At 42.4% G+C, this 20116-nt stretch overlaps 2 protein-coding genes across 2 annotated transcripts; one reads left to right on the top strand and one right to left on the bottom strand.

The window, feature by feature from the left end:
- The first annotated feature begins 680 nt into the window (after positions 1–680).
- On the top strand, positions 681–14403 carry LOC138952487 (uncharacterized). The gene is made up of 2 exons (XM_070324167.1): positions 681–1041; positions 11688–14403. The coding sequence occupies exon 2, from the start codon at positions 11789–11791 to the stop codon at positions 13550–13552; it is 1764 nt and encodes a 587-aa protein (XP_070180268.1). The 5' UTR covers positions 681–1041; positions 11688–11788; the 3' UTR covers positions 13553–14403.
- A 1886-nt stretch (positions 14404–16289) lies between these two features.
- Positions 16290–19961, bottom strand: LOC138952742 (ergosterol biosynthetic protein 28 homolog). The gene is made up of 4 exons (XM_070324459.1): positions 19774–19961; positions 18654–18744; positions 17918–18036; positions 16290–16671 (listed from the first exon to the last, which is right to left on the bottom strand). Exons 1-4 carry the CDS (start codon positions 19922–19924, stop codon positions 16565–16567), a joined length of 468 nt encoding a protein of 155 aa, XP_070180560.1. The 5' UTR covers positions 19925–19961; the 3' UTR covers positions 16290–16564.
- Positions 19962–20116: the final 155 nt, after the last annotated feature.

The following is a 20116-nucleotide window of genomic DNA, read 5'->3' on the forward strand; positions in this document are numbered from 1 at the left end:
GGCTAACGTGATATGGTGTCAGAAGTGGGGTGTCGCATGTCATTGCCATCTGCACCGGGAATTTGTTTTTCGTGCAGAAATAATTCCGCATATGATGATTGACATAGGTGTCAATTATAACTATGAATTGAGCACAACATTATTTATCAGAGAACAAAATCCCAATCAGTACGATTTATCGAAACAAACGCCTATGGGACCTCTCCCTTGTCTTCAGATTTACTGTGTCGTGTTGCTTGTTGTCTGCAGACAATGAGGATAGCTGTACAGCTCACATGCACACACATGAATGATTAGTCCGTCCAAATCTGACTGAGCCAATAAGTACGTGCGCCCGTGTCCTATAGCCTTGGCCCCACTCAACGGTGCGGCAACGCTCTGTGCAGGTGTGTAAGTAATTAGCACGTGCGTGAGTGTTTTCACAGAAACTGCATGGGGCTAAACGCTATGTGCGATTTTTTGTTGGCCGAGGCCGGGTCCCCAAAGCACAGATCTTCATACAACCTGACACCCCTTTCCCCCCTCAACATCAATAATTCACACACTTACCATCAAGTCACCCATCACGAGATATCCTCCCTCCCCCTCCCACCCCTTCCCTCCCCAGGTTCGAGAAGCCTGCGCTGCGCGCACTGTCTTCCAAGCCATGGGTGTGGTGGTGCCAGAGCGTGCGGCAGCGAATCGGGAATATCTTTCCTGCGTCGGAATTCGTCTTCTCAATTCTCTCAGTCACGCAACAAATTCTGGTGCAACATGATGTTATGCCGAGGCAGGAGTGGCACTGACATAGGATTCTGTCTTCGCGAGTCGAACAGTTACTGTGGTCACACTCAGTGACAAAAGAAACCCACACGGTAAGACACCAAAGGTAGTATGATATTTACTCAACAGAATATTTGTGTTGGGAGTTGCCCAGGATATATTTAACTGCTCCTGTCATCTGCAGCCGGGTGTTACGGTAGTCGAGATCACGTTCTAAATATAGCACTGCTCGCAGTCAGTGTTTCTCTGTGGAAAGAACATGGCGCTCTCGTTCAGCGGGTAAGTAAAATGACCTTTTCTAACATCGTTTGTGGAAATGCCACGAATCTGCAGATATGGTCGTTTGCTTTAAAGAATGAATAATCAAACTGCAGTGTAAAATAATCCATTGATCGCTTTAATGCATCGTTGTTTAACCTCGAACAGTTTATCTCCCTCAGCTGCAACGAAATAACTGACTGAATGCCAGTGTGTCGTCTGCTACGCGGATCACCTGGTTTGAACCACAGGCGCGTAAAACGACTATGAGAGGTTGTCGTCTTTTTAGATGTGAACATTAACATGCTCTCTAGTATGTGTTCTTGTTCTGTATGAAGCTACAAGGACCTGTTATGGTGGTGCCAGCGGCACTGATCGAGCTTGCATTCTTCATACAACCCTTGGTTTCTTTGATACATGTACCAGTAGTAGGCCTACTGTGAAATCATTTACAATAGAAATGTAAGAAGAACTTGCTGCGCCTATGGTTGACTCAGTTGTTGACATTCGGTTTAAATCGATAAAGTCTGATCGGGGTGTCACGCTGAGTGACCATTCCTCCTTTCCTTAAAAATCGATATTCAACAAGTCTGGGTTGTCACGTACAGTCGTATCAGTGTCCGTACGGCCACACATTGTCAGTGTAGACTGACTCTTAGATAGTTTGTTGTCAGTGCCTGCCCACACATACCTCAGTGATCATCACACTAGTTGAAACACTTTTACTAGCAGTTTGAAGTCTGACGTGAATACAGCCCGAGGCCACAGTACTCACATTGATTCCCAGTCGTGACTCAGTTGTCGACAAATTACGACGTGACTTTTTGTACTAAGAGCTTCGAGTAGAGTGGAGTGGAGTACCGATCGTTTTTCACCCAGCGAGGCCGCTTCACAGAGACGGTGATAGTGCAATCAATCAAGTACACGGAGAAGCACATGATCGTCTGCCTTCTCTCTCTCTGTGTGTCTCAGTGTCTCTCTGTCTGCCTCTGTCTCTCTCTCCCTCCCTCAGTGCCTCATCCCCCAGTGTCACGATGTGTGTGTGTGTGTGTGTGTGTGTGTGTGTAAAAGTTTAATATTCTAGCTATGTTTGCTCGGTAGTATCAATACCAAAGTAATCCTTGTCAAACAGCCGCTTCAGTCAACCTCGAAATGAAAATGTATGTCACGTGTCAGTGGGCTGATAAAATATTGCAAGTGTCGGCCTCTTGTGAATTCGCAATGGGACAGTTTGCCACAGCAACAACTGACGGATCAACATAGCGAGAGACGGAAGCATTAAAAAGCAATTATATATTCTACACGCCGGCGACGCATTAGATGTCAGCCGTTCGAACGACACCCACCATGCATTGACTCGATCAGTTACTATTAATGCAAAACTGACAGTCATTAACACCTCTAGCTCATTGTTACACCCTACAGGTTATGATACCCTTGGGTTTCGCATGGTGCGGTTTATTGGATTGTGATGTACCATCACATGGGTGAATTCGATGTAAGCTTATAAAACTCACTTGAACTGCTACTCATATGAATTTGACCGAGTCATTAATACCTCTAGGCCATATCCTCATATCAGAAAACCGAGATTATGACACCCTTAAGATAAATATGATGCATGTTATGTTTATTAAAAAAAGACTTTTTGAATGTTTTGGATTATGGTACCATCTTGAATTTCCATTGTGCAATGCACCTATTATCAAAGCGAGATTACGATGACTGTTCTCAGCACTTCAATTATAGTATTGTGCATAACCTAATTTCTTCTGCTCGCAGACACGATGTCCAAAACTGTTTCCGAAAGCAGTCATATGTGAAACAGAATGAAATCTCTGAATAGAAAAAAATAAAGTACAGGAAAATGCCAGTAGTTCTGTGAGAGAAAAAAAGAGTATCCTTCAACCATCTCAGTGCTCGTTTCTGCACGACGAAATAGGCCTACTTAGAAGACCACGAGTCCCATACATTTGCTTTTTAGCCTCACGTGCCTGGGATTGGGTAAGTGGGTGCTTTCGTTCATCGTTGATACTCTCTGCATTATATAGCAAGAGTCAAAGAAGTCTGACAAAGCCGCCGTATATTTTCTTCACAAAACTTGTGGCTGGAAAATACAAGGCAGTAGATATCGTCATGTGCTGCTTCTAAAGCCGAGCACAACCACCCAACAATAATGGAGCCAGTGCAGTGTACGTGATGACATTCCAAGCATTGTAGACTTTATTATAAAGAAGCCTGGATGTGAGTATTTATTGAAGCAGGCTGAGTCTCCTCAGTGCTTGCAATAAATTAATGGCGATATGCCAAAACACACACAAGGACGCTGATAGCAATATGAACCGAACAAGCCGCCCTGTAAAACACTACTTCTTCGTTATTCTTGAATAAGGCTACTGGGGCAAGCTTGGGTACGATGACGTCAGGAAAACTGTATATTGCACTTTCTATCAAGCGGTATTCAGTAACCAACCAACACGCAAGCACGCACGCAAGCAAGCACACACGCACTGTACGCACTTGCAAACTTTTCTCTCTCTCCAATTTTGACACATACAAAATGATCACAAGAAAATCCTGCAAGGTGTGCAGCAAGTTTAACAGACACGTGCAGTAACAAGAGACTTTTTTTTTCATCATGGCTTTTGCTCTTTCACTGTAAACTCGTTTGGTAATGTATGCTATAATTACCGCGTTCTCTTTGAAGTCGCTCGTATTTTGTTTAACTAATTTCTCTTCCCACACAGAAGGAGAAAGAACTGCAAATAGCAAGTGCCGTTACTCGTGTTCTAGTGAAACAGACACTATGCAGCAACAAATGAGACTGCATTTTCAAGTTGGGGTTTCTCTGTCGCTGAAAACCCAGCCATGCGGTATTGAATGCTAATTACTGCATTTTCTGTTTGTTCGCTTGTCTTTGCTTTGATTTGATTTTTCCCCCACACATATTGGGGTAAACTGCACACGGAATTCCTCAACAAGCCTGGTGCAATATATAGAGACTGTACATTTGTATTTTTCAAATAGTTTTTTTCTCTGTCAGTGTAAAACCGGACTGCACGCAGTACTGAGTGCGAGTTGTTGTATCTTCCACGTGCAGCACGTGGTGTGTGCCTCATCTCTGTGGAATGCAAGCAACAACAGCTGTGGACATAAAGAAAACTTTTATATACATCATGTGAAGAGGTTAACCTCTTTTGTGGTGAGGTTAAAACAGGTTAGGTGTGTTTCGGTGATTAGCAGGAGAGGGGAGGAGTACACTGTGTGTGTGTGTGTGTGTGTGTGTGTGTGTGTGTGTGTGTGTGTGTGTTTGTTGTGTCCGTAAGACGGTGACTGTGAAATCAATAAATATTTCAACTTGTAGAATCAATCAAACAAAAGGTGGTCAAGTAGTTTTTGTGATACATGCCTGTCAGAAAAAATCAAAAGTGCATCGTTGTTGTGGTACATTACAGCATATTAAGAGCATTTTCTCGGTACTGCTGGAAAATCCACCGGCATTGGCCTCATACACCTGTGTAAAACAAAACCTACTGTATCTATCTTGTTCACTGTCACGCTCTAATGGAGTCGTTCTTCTCTGATACAGCCTTGACGACTGAATCAGTTCCACGTCACTGACGGCATGCAACAGGTTCTGTCTGTACTGACGATACAGGGACACGTTAGACTGGTATAAAATTATCAAGAGACGAAGTGAGTGTGTGAGTGCGTGTGTGAGTGAGTGAATGAGTGGATGACTGAGAGAGAGAGAGAGAGAGAGAGAGAGAGAGAGAGAGAGAGAGAGAGAGAGAGAGAGAGAGAGAGAGAGAGAGAGAGAGAGAGAGAGAGAGAGAGAGAGAGAGAGAGAGTTTTGACCCACAGAACTTAGTAGATACATACCACACTGTTCCGACCACGTATTGCGGTATGAGGTGGAAGTAATTATAAACATTCACGATCACCCCCTCACGAAGCATTGACGACATTGTGACGTCAAGGTTTCGCAGATGGATGAGATTTCTTTGTGTTACAGGGTGGTCATGTTTCACCCTGTACCCTTACTGCGATTGTTCGCCTTCATCCTTATTTTAACTTGACACAGGTAACTTGCCGAATTAAAAACTATATTTATGTAACTGAAGAAGCAATTGCTAAGCCTTCTATAAATATATTTACCTGCAGCATATAAGCAAACGAGAGGGAGTTTGGACTGAGGGTCCACAAAGCGTGTGTATCTACCTAGTGGTGTATTTTCTTATCTGACTTCACAAAAGCTCTTCAGCTGCATTTTCTGCACATGCATAAACGCTATCCAAGTCGCCATTTTGGAACTTTTTCTGGCGAATTTGACCGTGAAGGACCAACGCAAATTCGGTCGAATGTAGTTTTGGAGACACCTGCAGTTATTTACCAAAAAATTCGCCTTAACTATGCTAATAAAGTAGATGTGTACTGCCGGGCAGTACATACCCCAAGCGAAGTCGTCCATCTGTGTGTACATGATTCTCTCTCTCTCTCTCTCTCTCTCTCTCTCTCTCTCTGTCTTAAAATGTGTCATCGATGACGTGTTTTCATACTTGCTAATGCGGCAGGCTAATCATGACGTCAAATTGAAACTTCTTGAAGTCTCTCAGAAAGGGACATGAAAACCATGTGGGGGTTACTGGTTTGGGCTGAAAAAAAACCCAACTCCACCTAAAATTCAAGCGCCTATGGGGCTGAATTATGCAGCATAAATTGTGAAACATCAGGATATCTCACACTTTCAATTCTGCCATCATGTCAAATCTGACAACAAACCTACCCACAAAATGTCATAAATATCGGTGTAGAATTGAGACTTAACGGTTTTTAACTGCCAAAAATAAGTTTTTTTGACTGGAATAGTTTGTCTTGAAATTCAGTTTGGGACAACGGACCCACCCACTAAATTTCATAAAGATAGGTGAAAATTTAAATGTAACGGTTTTTAACTGCCAAAATTATGTTTTTCTTCTGGAAAAGTATGGAGTGAAAATCAGTTGGGGACAACGAACCTACCCACACAATTTCATAAATATCGATGAAGAATTGAGATTTAACGGTTTTTAACTGCCAAAAATAAGGGTTTTTGTCTGGAAAAGTATGTCTTAAAATTCAGTTTGGGACAACGGACCCACCCACTAAATTTCATAAAGATAGGTGAAGAATTGAAATTTAACGTTTTTTAACTGCCAAAATTATGTCTTTCTTCTGGAAAAGTATAGAGTGAAAATCAGTTGGGGACAACGAACCTACCCACAAAATTTCATAAATATCGGTGAAGAATTGAAATTTAACGGTTTTTAACTGCCAAAATTATGTTTTTCTTCTGGAAAAGTATGGAGTGAAAATAAGTTGGGGACAACAAACCTACCTTTAAAATTTCATAAGAATCAGTGAAGAAATAGGATTTAACGATTTTTTAACGGCCTTTAAATCATTGGTGATGTCATCATAACCCAGTCGTTGTAGTTGTCGTCGTAGTTGTTGGTGTTGTTGTTGTCATGTTCGTTGTCGTGATTGTTGTTGTTCTCGTGTTGTTGTTTTTGTTGTTGTTGTTGTTGTTGTTGTTGTCGTCGTCGTCGTCGTCGATGTCATTTGTTGTTGTTGTTGTTATCGTCGTCGTCGTCGTCATCGTCGTCGTTGTCAGAGGTTATTTCTAAAGATTTCATTGATAGTCTTTGTTCTCGTCACCAAGACTTGCTAAGAACAAGCTTGGAACAGCAAGAGTTCCAAGAACAAGATTAGAACAACTCATTACATCATTACCAGTACGTCATTTGTATTTAGAACACACTTTAGAAAAAAACTCTTCAGCTACAAACCAGTCACCCTCACATGTCGGAGGTGTTTGTCTAAACCACTTACTGAAATGTTTTGAGGTTTAATGACCATACACATGTTGAACCGGTGAGTGTCTTCCGCTGCTTAATTCGCAAATAACTATTTTATTAAAGTCCGCTTGAAACGCTCAAAGATGAAATTCCATGTTAAAAAGTGACAAAAGTTTCACATTTTCCCGTTGTAACAGCTTCCGATGATATTATATGAAAATTCTGATCCTCTGAGAGGATTCCCCGAAACAAAATCAGTTTGTACGCCTAATTTTAATAGAATTGTCCAAACAGTGTCGCTAATATTGTGCTAAAAGATGAATTCTAGAACAATGTTCACAGACAGACACCACTGACTTGGCAAAAAAATTTTCAGTGCTGGGAGATGAAAAAAAAAACTACCTCGCTACGCGCGGGCTTCGCCCGCGCTCCGCTTGGATTAATTGAGTGAATGTGAATAAGGGAACGACCAACTCTTCTGTGTCAAAGTACCGATTTATTTCATCGTCATATTTTATTCAGTTGATGGTAAACTGCAGAAAGCAAGTTGTAAGTATAATAATGATGTCCAGAATAGAAAGTCACAGTCTTGATCCCCAATATCTGTCTGCAGTAGGCATGAAGCTGACCGAGACTACTTGACATTCACCAATAATGACTGTCTCCCTGTCCTCTATTTGGCTAATACCAAAAGAAGAATCTCATTTTCATATTCATAAAGAGATATACGGATAACAGATGGTGAACCAGACCCACCGTGCAAACGACAACAGCCGTTCAGTTTTGCAAACATTACCTCCCGCACATGAGGTAGCCAGCGACTTGAGCGAATAAGCACAGGCCCAAAGCAGATAACACGAGCTATTTTTTTCCGCATGATGAACGTCTTTACGTACGCTCTACTACTCGTTTCTTCGGACTCATTAGCTCGGAAGGAAACATTGCTGAGGAAAATGAAGTCTCGGAGCGACCCAGCACGCCCCACTACGCTGATTCATAGATTTTCCATGGACCTTTTCCTCCGTGATATAGACCAGCAAGCGGCAGAGGTTCCAAACAGCTTTTGACAGTTTCTGGCCAGATCTGATTTCCAGACAGACTCAGGAATAGTGCCAGCACGGACAGTCTATTTGTGGCAGGGTAATGGCCAGGGTGGTCCTTTTTCTTCGTGATTTTGTGTGTGTGTTTGTATCACTTTCTTGGCTTGTGCAGTCTAATTGAGTTTTTTTGTTTTTCCATCAACTGCATAGTGAATATAGTGAATCATCGGCAGTGCACTATTTTGAACGTAATCGAAATCAGTGGTCAATGCTGCATTGAAAAGTGTTTAGTTTTGTTACTCGAATCAAAAACGTTGATATAAATAATAATTGGCATTGATGGGTAAAAAGTGCATCCGCTGCAAGTAGAGTTCAGCCTGTTACTTACAGCAGCATCGGTTCATCTTTGAGCGTAATCGACTTAAGTGATCCATACTGCAGTGACGATGAAGTGTTGACAGTCTGTCACCCGACTGGAAAAGCTTCGATGCAAAACAATGATTGGCTTTGAATGGGTGAAAGTTCAGTCTGTTGGTTACAGCAGCAGTGATGCATTTTTGAGCATAATCGAAACGAGTAGTCACAGGCACAAATGTTTGAGGTCTATCGCCCAACTTGGAAAACTTCGATGCAAACAGTAATTCTCATTGACTGGGTTCAAGGTATATTTGCTGTAAGCAAAGATCAGTCCGTTAGTTACAGCTACAGCGGTGCATACAGGACATCAGTGGTCGATACTGCAGTGACAAGTGCTTTATTGCCCGGCGTCTGGAAAATGTTTGATGCAAACAATGAGTTGCATTGAACCTTGAACACCTTGAACCTGGGATTAAAAGTGCGTGTGCAGCTGCTGCAAGCAACGTTTCAGTCTGCAATAGCAACAGCAACAGCAGTGCTCTTTTGGACGTAATCGAAATCAGTGGTCGATACTGCAGTGACGATTAAGCGTTGAATTCTATTACCCGACTGGAAAAGCTCCGTTTCAAACAGTAATTCGCTCTTTCTGGAACATCTGCTGTAAACAAAATTCTGTCGGTTATAGACAGCACTGCATCCGGTAATATACTGATAGATGCGAGCTCCGAATTGTAGTTTCCGAAGAGACTGGGATTGCTTCTTCATGCATTTCCTGTTTTTAAGTTCACCAAGATATGAAGCAAAGGCGACCCAGAAAGGTATTGTAAACGCTTATAGAACATCTATCTGTTTCGGATTTCTGCTTGTAGCGCATGCCTGATTTTTTTCTTGACCGATTGACTGCTGATCGATCAATTGATGGTTCGTTATCTGTAGTTTGGAATGTGTCTAGTTTTTGGTCTAAATGTAAAACCTCAAGCAGGCACAGCATGTAAACGCATACAGATGCGAGCGCGCGGGCACACAGACAGACAGACAAAACATAGATAACGCAAGTTCACATGCACCAACGAATTCGGCTCTGCTTCGCTAAAAGTTTGCAAATGAGTCACTCACAAGTGAGGACACAATCATGTGGGTGTGTGTTTGTTTTCTCGTTCACACACACACACACACACACACACACACACACACACACACACACACACACACACATACATTCCCACTAGTCATATTTCTCTCTGAGTAAGATTGCCTCTAGTTACTCCACACTTTTATTGAAGCAGTCGATTGGATATTGTGCCTTGTATCCCAGGCTCATGATTTCTGCGACACTTCAGACAGTTTCCCCGTTGGTATTTTCATTGCTGCCGGACATCGTGAATAGCTAGCGCTGTATCCAATCGATGGAGAGACACCACGGATGGGGCCAGCCATTTCCTGGTGTTGAGACAGCCTCTACCCCGATGGCAAATAAGACGAAAAAGGCCAGTCTCCGGTTTGAAGTATTCTGGGGGATTGAGGTTGACCACCAATGTACGTCCAGAGTAACAGTTTTAAAGAGCCAGTTTGGCTTCACAGGCAGGCATGGGCAACAGACCACCATCTCTGCGCCTTCTTTGCTTCGATTGTATTGCGCATTATGCTCTTTGTGCAATTTTGATCATAATAACAGCACAGTTATAATACAGATAGCAATTCGACGTCTTGCGCCATTCTTTAAAAACACGTCGCTTTTGTATTGATGGTGTGTCCAATGTTTACACTTCATCTTGATTTTCCAGGATGATAACAGGACAACGGATACCTTAAATTTACTTTTACAAGTGATACACTTTGAACCCTGAAAGTCCTCTTTGTGGCCCCAAAACATGACCAGAATCCGCGATCCGCCCCTATTCCGACGGTAAGGAATCTCTGCTCTGGCATTCTAGACTGGGTCAGAACGGTCTCTAGAGAAGGTGCTGCCAATGCGCCATCACACTCGTCAGTCCTGCTGGAATTAACGTAAATGCATGAGTACATCCGATTACAACTAAATACAGCTGTCAACGATGCTTTAAATCTGAATTGTGGTTTTGTGTGACAAACGGGAAGTAGAGACTTTAAACAAAATGTTTGCCCTTAATAGCCTTTGTTTGCATAGTTGAATGCTATGAAGCACTTCAGTCCGAACCCGTCATTTTATTTTTACTGCTCGGCATTAACTGTGAATTACATGCTTCATTAAAACCAACATTTCTGTGCATCATTGGCTCAGCAAGGCATGTCTGTAATATATTATCATTAATTGAAATCAAGGATCTATAGGCATTTGTGAATACAGACCAAAGGTCGACGCTGGTGTCAGGAAAACGTGGAAAAGGCGTTACTTACATGCTTGGGGCCGGGATATAGCTCAGTTGGTAGCGCGCTGGATTTGTATTCAGTTGGCCGCTGTCAGCGTGAGTTCGATCCCAGGTTCGGCGGAAATTTATTTCAGAGTCAACTTTGTGTGCAGACTCTCTTCGGTGTCCGAACCCTCCCCCCGTGTACACTACATTGGGTGTGCACGTTAAAGATCCCACGATTGACAAAAGGGTCTTTCCTGGCAAAATTGCTTAGGCACAGTTAATAATTGTCTACCTATACCCGTGTGACTTGGAATAATAGGCCGTGAAAGGTAAATATGCGCCGCATTGGCTGCAATCTACTGGCCGTATAAAATTTCATCTCACACGGCATCACTGCAGAGCGCCTAGAACTGTACCCACGGAATATGCGCGATATAAGCGTCATTGATTGATTGATTAAAATCAAATGTCTGTGAACTGAGGAGTTGCAGAATAAAGAAAAGACTATGCAATTGTGGTGTGGAGAAAACATGGAAAGGGTACAAAGGGCATGTTTTCAGTCAGACTTTGTGTGTACTTAATCAGCAGTGATCGAGCGTCCTTCAGCTAACGATCGAATACCTGCGTGTTGTTGCTGTTAGTTTATGAGTTGATAGCCGCGTTGTGTTGATACGACCCGCAGGCCGACTTTATCGCTGGTCGTGAGTCATAAGGGAGAACAGGCACGGTGAAAAGTCAGGTATGCTGTCTGGTGTTTGTGTCTAGACGGGAATACAGAATCTATCACACTGTGAAAGTTAGGATTCTGGAGGTCAAAATCAATAATTATAACGTGTTCGGTTGGGCAGTTGATTAGTCCTGCTGTCCTGACAAAGTTGGTTTATGTAAACTCTCTATCTCTCTTTCTTTCTTTTACTCTCTCTCTCTTCCCCCCTCCCTCTCCCTCTCTCTCTCTCTCTCTCTCTCTCTCTCTCTCTCTCTCTCTCTCTCTCTCTCTCTCTCTCTAACAAAAACGAAAGGATGAAAGCATGAAACAGCTGTGGAAGAATACCTTAATGATGACAACTTCAGTGCAATGTTTTTCTTTCTCCGTTGTGCAGAGTTGAAAGCAGGCTGCAGAGACGGTCACAGGAGCAGCCAGAATAACTAATGCGCCGCAGCACACCGTCGTACATCGCCGAGCAACCCAAGCTTACCAGCGATGCCAACCTGGACCAACATGTACCAACCACACCACTCCCAGCAAAACCACGCCGTCTACGCCAAAGACGGCCTCAACGACCACCACAGGCCTGGCACCGGCTGCGACTACAATCACTACATGGACCAAGACTTCGACAATCAAGGCGGCGATCACAGTCCATGGCATCCCGACCAACTCCTTTACAACAACCAGTGGAAGGACGCCTCCCTGGTGGCTTCAACACCTCAGAGTCCAGGATGGGATCCAGGCGAGGGATCCGAGAGTCTGGTGCTGACTCGCCAGCAGATCCGGGAGCACAACAAGGAGGTGGGCTGGCAGCAGTGGGTAACGCTGAAGGGCATCGTGTACCACACCACAGGCTTCAGGGACCACTTCATTTCTTATAACAAGAAGAAGGCAGCCGAGAAACAGGTGTTGGACCAGCATGGAACATCCTCTGAAACACCTTATGAGAACAACCTGAATGCTGACGATACACGGGTACTGGTGGGCGGCCAATGCGGAGCACTTAAAGAGAACGGTTTGAATGCTGGTGAGAAACAGGCATTGGACCAGTATGGAACACCTCTTGGAATACCTCATGATAACAATTCAAATGCTGTGAAACAAGCGCTAGACCAATCTGGAGCACTTCACGTGGACAGTTCAAATACTTGTGAGAAACAGGCATTGAACCACTGTGGACCACTTCATGGTATCAACTCAGAAGCAGTCAAAAGGCAGTCAGAAAACCAGTGTGACGAGTCTCTTGAGAACAAGTCAATCCTCACTGCCAATGCGGACACACTCAGGCAAGCTTGTGATCGTTTGTTACGTGAAAACGCTGCAGAATTCAACTTGAAGGACATAGCTGCAGCAGTGGACAGCAGTAACTGTACAAACGTGAACACGAATATGTCAGACACCGATGACGAAGACGATGATAGCGATGAAAGTGAAGAGGAAGAAGACTTCCTTTGGCAGTACGATGTCATCGGCGCTCTACGCAAGAGCGGTCTGTCCATGTCCGAAATAGAACAAGAAATCGCGCCGTTTAAAATAGGCACTCTCAACTCACTGACTGTACCTCTGTGGAAGTACTGGGAGAGTATCCGAGCTGACGTCATTGCCGTTCATGATGACATCACCATCAGGCCAAGCGAGGAGGTTAGCGACTACGAGCGGGAATACCTGTCCCTCTTACAGCAGTGGTTGCGTAAGTACAGGTACATGGACCCTGAAGAAAAACACCCTGGCGGAGACGGCAACGCACGTTCCTTCTTTCTCACGCGGGATCCGGATACTCTACGCGGTTGGATCCGAACCCTGCCTCCGGTGGACACGGAGCTCCCCGAATCAGGGGCATGGGAGAGCCACGAAGCCTCCCTGCTCTCCCCCCTCCCCGACACCCACAACGTTTTCGCTGCGTCGCTCAGGTCTCACCATTCCGACCACAAACTTCTCTCCCACGAAATACACGGTGATGTGGCGTGGAGAGAACTCCCCAGTGACGTCGTCATGGATGACGTCATGACGGAGGACCAGCGGGTTGTGCACGAGGCTCGTGAAAAACGAGGTGACAGTTTTCGTGACCCTGAACGTATGAGGAAAAGGAGAATGCGTCTGGGTGCATACTTCACGAAGAAATACCACTTCTCTCCAGAGAAGATGGTACATTTTCTGCAGTGGGCTGATGTGATGGACAGAAACGAGCAGGACCTGGTAGATCTCTGCCCGAGTGATGATAATGATGTGGCACATGAAAGTGAAACCGATTTATAACAGTGAAACCGATTTATGTGATGTGGTACTTGAAAATGAGTGACTCGAAAATGTTGCAGAAGAGTGAGTGTTGAAAACGGTATGAGAGTGTTGTTTTGAGAAGTGTGATGTACGATAGAGGATGTAGTCCTGAATTAACTCCAGAATAGTAAACGTGATGGGGAACAAATTTGTCGTGAGAAGACACCCCCCCCCCCCCCCCAAATCCTGCCACCGGCTCACATTCCAATCATCTATTTCTGATTGTTATAGTACCAAGCACAATCTGTGACACTTTCTGCAGTAAAATTCTATTCGTGTTACAGGGAGTGTTGTATTATGAGAGAGAGAGAGAGAGAGAGAGAGAGAGAGAGAGAGAGAGAGAGAGAGAGAGAGAGAGAGAGAGAGAGAGAGAGAGAGAGAGAGAGAGAGTATTTGTGTGTGTGTGATTTGAGATGAAGACAATGTTGTATACTCTGTCGTCTTCCTAATTTTAATGGAGATACAACCAGCAACAGACTATACCAGATTAGAACATGTTGTGATACTCATATTTTATTTGTTGTATGTCTAATAATGACAACATTGAATGTGCTTTAGATAATAACTATGCTGTCTTGCTTTTTCTGTGCTTTTGATAAAAGCCTTTGCCTTGTTTTGCTTCCGGATAAAACTGCTGCCTTAAACTCAGATTCTGGAATATTTTAGTTCAAAGTACTGCTGGTTTGTTTAAAAAAAATTTCATATCTTTTTATATGTTACAATGCTACACAATTTGCAATTGTTCAGATGATAACATGCGTTCAGTCGTCAGTTTGAATGTTTTTGATAGTCTGTATTGGGCCTCTTCCATGTCATAATAACAATTTTGTTTTTTTTTTTAACTACCCCCCCCCCCCCCCCCCCCCGCGGGTTAGGGGGAAGAATTTACCCGATGCTCCCCAGCATGTCGTAAGAGGCGACTAACGGATTCTGTTTCTCTTTTTACCCTTTTTAAGTGTTTCTTGTATAGAAATATAGTCAATTTTTGTAAAGATTTTAGTCAAGCAGTATGTAAGAAATGTTAAGTCCTTTGTACTGGAAACTTGCATTCTCTCAGTAAGGTAATACGTTGTACTACGTTGCAAGCCCCTGGAGCAAATTTTTGATTAGTGCTTTTGTGAACAAGAAACAATTGAACACGTTAAACTCCAAATTGTCACGCACACAAGTTCACGCAAGTGCACCACCAATCATACTAGGTGCATACCTAGGCAAAGGAAACATAACATTCAAAATTTAATCCAAAAAAAACCAATCAACAATTATTTAAGTACGAATTTCCCAGTTAATTACTCTTGCAGTTACAACAGACACCAACACACCCACACCACACTAACTCACTCACTTCTAGCTCACAAACACAATCACAATTTTCAACAAAATACAACCACTTAAAGTAGTAGACGTAATACCCTGGCGACACATGATGTTCGATTAGGTTCCCGTCTAGAAGACAAGAAGTTCACACGATTTCGCTCCGAAATCTCAGCTGAAATGCATCGTCCTTACGACGAGAGGAAAACAAGTTCGTTGTCCAATCTCCCCCCTTTCCCCGTCGCGATATAACCTTTGTGGTTGAAAACGGCGTTAAACACCAAATAAAGAAAGTTTTTTTTTACTGTTGCTGACACATTTTAGACAAGCCTTTGTAGAACCAGAAGAACCGTTGAATTTCAGTGTATTTGAAAAAACGTTTAATTGAACACTTCATCAATTTTTTTTAGTATTTCAGATGATGACTTCACTGCAACATTCCAGTTAAACATTAGGACGAGAGGAAGGTTTAAATGACTCTACAAGTGACAAAAAGATCAAAGGAATCAAGGTTGTTGACAACTAATAGAGAGAGAGAGAGAGAGAGAGAGAGAGAGAGAGAGAGAGAGAGAGAGAGAGAGAGAGAGAGAGAGAGAGAGAGAGAGAGAGAGAGAGAGAGAGAGAGAGAGAGAGAGAGAGAGAGATGAATATAAATGGAATTGTATTTGTTATTACACCATATTTGCTACTAAGTAATATTATTTATACTTTCTGTCAATGTAAACTTTCAAGATGGTTGATTCGGAATGTATTTTGGAGGACAATAATTATGCATTTTTCAGCTTGTTTTGTATGTTGTTATTTTGAGGTCAAATAAATCAATCTTGCATAGAAAATCGAAGTGACTGTAATTTTTAATTCACATAGTCACCAACACGCATTTGCACACAACTCACACAGAGAAAATAAACTGGAAAATGAACTTGACAAACACAATTTATAACATGCAAAATTAAACTCCATCGAATTTGATAAGATCTAAAGCTCAAAATAAATGCCCGAATCATGTTCATAAGGCCAAACAAAAATATATGTTGGTTTAGGGTAACCCGACCGACCCTATTTTTCCTGCCAACCCTAAAACTTTTTTTTCATTTCTAAAAAAAACCAAAAAAACTGTTGGCACATTTTGCGAACCATATCGAGACTTAGTCCTTTAAAATCGACTAAATTTATAAAAACAAAACAAAAAAAAGCTGACCTACTGACCCTGTCTTTTTTGGTCAGGTTACCTGAAACCAACATATATTTTTGTTTGGCCTAACAATCAAAAGAAAATCTTATACAATAATATGAACTGTGACCACAACAAAAACCCATCAGCTGAATAATACAAAATGGTAGGTTGACACAATGACAGCTCTCCCTTTCACACTAAGAGGTAAATGTACTTACAAACTGCTCTTTTTCATCAGCACTTTTTATGCACACATGCAATCAGCTACATGTATATTCATTCCTAGTTTATCTGGTGTTCTAACACACCCACACACACACACATAGCAAAACACTATCTCTTTCTCACACACACACACACACACACACTGACACACACAATCACTCATGCCATAAAAAAACACACCAGCCAGCAATTAAAAAAAAACCAACAGCATGCACAAGTTACAAATACTTTAAAACAATGTAAACAGTGTTGAATAATATGTCTAAATCATTCTGTCATGAGAATTTGGCTTTTCTCGCTAATTTGGCTGCTTCATCTCTCTCCGTTTCCTTCTTTGGCCTGGGAAAGGCATACCCCACTGCCATCATGATAATTGATAAGCCTGCAAGAGATGAAAAGCATTTTAGGTTTTACAAATCATCAGAATTAAGAAAAGAATAGGGTGGTACATGTATTGATTTGAGGATTAACCTTCATCGTACTGGGCTAAGAACTTTATGATTCGACGACTTTGGATGACTAAGGCCCCCATGGTTTTTGAGTCACTTGAGAAAAAGTGACTCTATGTAATCGGTCAGTGTTAGTCTGTCCGGCCGGCCGGCCGGCCGGACGTAGACACCACCTTAACGTTGGACTTTTCTCGGAAACTATCAAAGCGATCGGGCTCATATTTTGTTTAGTCGTGACCTCCAATGACCTCTACACTTTAACGATGGTTTCGTTGACCTTTGACCTTTTTCAAGGTCACAGGTCAGCGTCAAAGGAAAAATTAGACATTTTATATTTTCTCGGAAACTATCAAAGCGATCGGGCTCATATTTTGTTTAGTCGTGACCTCCAATGACCTCTACACTTTAACGATGGTTTCGTTGACCTTTGACCTTTTTCAAGGTCACAGGTCAGCGTCAAAGGAAAAATTAGACATTTTATATCTTTGACAAAGTTCATCGGATGTGATTGAAACTTTGTAGGATTATTCTTTACATCAAAGTATTTACATCTGTAGCCTTTTACGAACGTTATCAGAAAAACAAGGGAGATAACTAGCCTTTTCTGTTCGGCAACACACAACTTAACGTTGGGCTTTTCTCGGAAACTATAAAAGTGACCGGGCTCAAATTTTATGTGAACGTGACTCATTGTGTTGTGAATAGCAATTTCTTCCTGTCCATCTGATGCCTCATATAATATTCAGAACTGCGAAAGTGACTCGATCGAGCGTTTGCTCTTCTTGTTAAAGAGGGGATTTCCTGATTCGACAACTGTAGGCACCCATACACTCAACAGCAGTAAATGGCTGCAAACAACAAGAAATGAAGCACTGATGTGTGTGTGTGTGTGTGTGTGTGTACTTCTGTGTGTGTGCTTCTGTTTGTGTACATGTGTGCATCTCTCTCTCTCTCTCTCTCCCTCTCTCTCTTTCCCTCTCTCTCCCTCTCTCTCTCTCCCTCTCTCTCTCTCTCTCCCTCTCCCTCTCCCTCTCCCTCTCTCTCTCTCCCTCCCTCTCTCTCTCTCTATCTCTCCCTCTCTCTCTCTCTCCCTCTCCCTCTCTCTCTCTGTAACCACTGTCCTCTCTATCCTGTTTTTTCCTCACTATTTCTTATATTTTTCTCTCTCAAGACACTCACTGGACACAAGCAGTGGTGCGCAGACTCCAATGGAGAGCTCAGCTGTCTTGTATGGATAGACTTCGGACACAAAATGACCCAGTGCCAGGAAGAACGAGAAGAAGGTCAGATGGTACACACTGCAAATGAACATCAGATATTAAAAAAAATGTGCGTGAAATTCTGATTCGTCAGAACTTGAGCTGAATAAATGTCTAAGATGTTTAACACATTAAAAACTGTAAAATAACTCATAAATAGTCTTTCTATCGAGCAAAAGAAAGACTCACTAGTTTAATGCAATTTTACTGAGTTTAACAGTTGCAGGATTTGATTTTAACGATAAATATAAGTAACCATCTATATTTATTACACCAAAGGTTAATGCATTTGCATCATTAGAACAGGAATAGTCCCCTGCCAGAACATAATGGTACATGCACTAGTTATAGCTTTAAGGCTGAGGTCTCTCTATGATTATCTGGGGCTATGCGTTTGAAAAGATAGGGCTAAGAATCCTGTACAGAATTCTGTACAGGGAAGGCGGCCTGAATCCTGACCTACACTGCCACCTTCGCTGTACAGAATTCTGTACAGAATTCTCAGCCCTATCTTTTTGAACGACCTAGTCACAGAGAGACCACAGCTTTAACCAAAGCTGACATATTTTTCATTCCACAGACTGAGGCTGTGAAACCTTGGTGTCTTGCTTTTCTTCTGCTCGCTCAAGTTTCAGCAGTTGATACATCTTACTTACGTGTTATTATGGATATTGACAGCACAGGCAAAGCGCAGAACAGCGGCCAGCAATGTCCAGGTCCCAAACAGCCTGGCAGCCAGACCTGTCACTGTGGGAAAACAACAACAACACATCCTTGAATATATATTAAACAGTGTTTTATTAGCAAGTGTGACAGCTAGGGAGACTACTGCGACACCCTTCACAGCAGACTCTGCAAAGTTGTCTGCCTGCCTTGACGGCTTGAGTGTGGGCTGGTAATAGTAGCTCAACGTTTCTTGTATGTCAGTCGCCTGTTAGACACCTGTCACTTGTAGAGTTCTGTTTGAGATTGGGTCCGGGTGCTGCTGTTGCACTGTATGCTTTTGGGAACCTTTGCGTACCCATAGCAGTATTTATAAGGCTAAGATTAAAGAAATCAGCTCTAATATTCTCAAACCTGTTTGACTGGCTTTGCCTTCAAAGTTAATTCTTGCGCTTCAAGTTCTTGCTCAGTTACTCAAGCTACTTAAGTTCAGTCTGATCCTTACAAAATTCACTGCTGCACATAGGTTACCTCAAAACAGCGCAACACTAGTGTTTCACTAATATGGTTTATAACGTATACCAAACATAGGCAAGTGCTTGAGGGATAGTGAAACGTAAGGCTGAATAATCAAAATTGTGGGAAAATAGGTTTCCACAGTTTATCAAATTAACGGTACACTTTGTTCTGGAGATCGGGCTGCTTACAGTAGTATTATGAGCAAGCACGACCTATCCCGATATAATTATATGTCATCACTTTCAAAGCAGAGAGAGAGATAGATAGATAGAGAGAGGGATAGATAGATAGAGAGAGATCGCGAGAGACAAGACAAGACAAGACAAAATCTGTATTATCGAGGGTAATAGATAAGCAAGAATATTGCTTTTTTTACATCCAACCCTCGCCCTAATATAGGGTCAACAAAAACAGAAAACAATATAATTAAAGAACTTAATTTAATCTAATTAATATGTTTGGTATGTTATAATTAGAGAGAGAGAGAGAGAGAGAGAGAGAGAGAGAGAGAGAGACAGAGAGAGGAAAAGAGAGAGGGAGAGATGGAGGGTGGTCGTGGAGATAAAGGAGACATGGAGAGAAAATCTGACCAACCATTTCTTTCCGGTTGAGTTGTGTAAAGGCGCGAAGATAGGAAAGAATGATCAAAGAAGCATTGCATCGTGTTTCCCAATGCCATTATGGCCACAAACCCTATCCATACGCTCAAAAACCGCAAGTAGTTTGAGCTGGAAGTCACAGACATCTTCTGGCGTGATCATCGGATGATGCTGTCTGCTACCGGTAACGATGTCATTTGTGGTTGTCGCAGTATGCATCAATCAAGATATTAATAATATTTCTTTTCTTCAAACACTATGATAGCAACAAAACTACAATTTAATTTCAAAATATCATATGAAACATTGGTATTTCACTTTTTTGAATATTCAAGCGA

This window comes from Littorina saxatilis, linkage group LG17 (genome assembly GCF_037325665.1).
Source record: "Littorina saxatilis isolate snail1 linkage group LG17, US_GU_Lsax_2.0, whole genome shotgun sequence".
Classification (NCBI taxonomy): Eukaryota; Metazoa; Mollusca; class Gastropoda; order Littorinimorpha; family Littorinidae; genus Littorina; species Littorina saxatilis.

Coding starts and splice junctions, on each gene's coding strand:
- LOC138952487 (XM_070324167.1), top strand. CDS start 11,789: ATGCCAACCTGGACCAACATGTACCAACCACACCACTCCCAGCAAAAC.
- LOC138952742 (XM_070324459.1), bottom strand. CDS start 19,924: ATGTCTGTGACTTCCAGCTCAAACTACTTGCGGTTTTTGAGCGTATGG. Junction 18,037..18,653: donor GTCAATATCCATAATAACAC/GTAAGTAAGATG, acceptor GTTCATTTGCAG/TGTGTACCATCTGACCTTCT. Junction 16,672..17,917: donor CGCACCACTGCTTGTGTCCA/GTGAGTGTCTTG, acceptor CATCTCTTGCAG/GCTTATCAATTATCATGATG.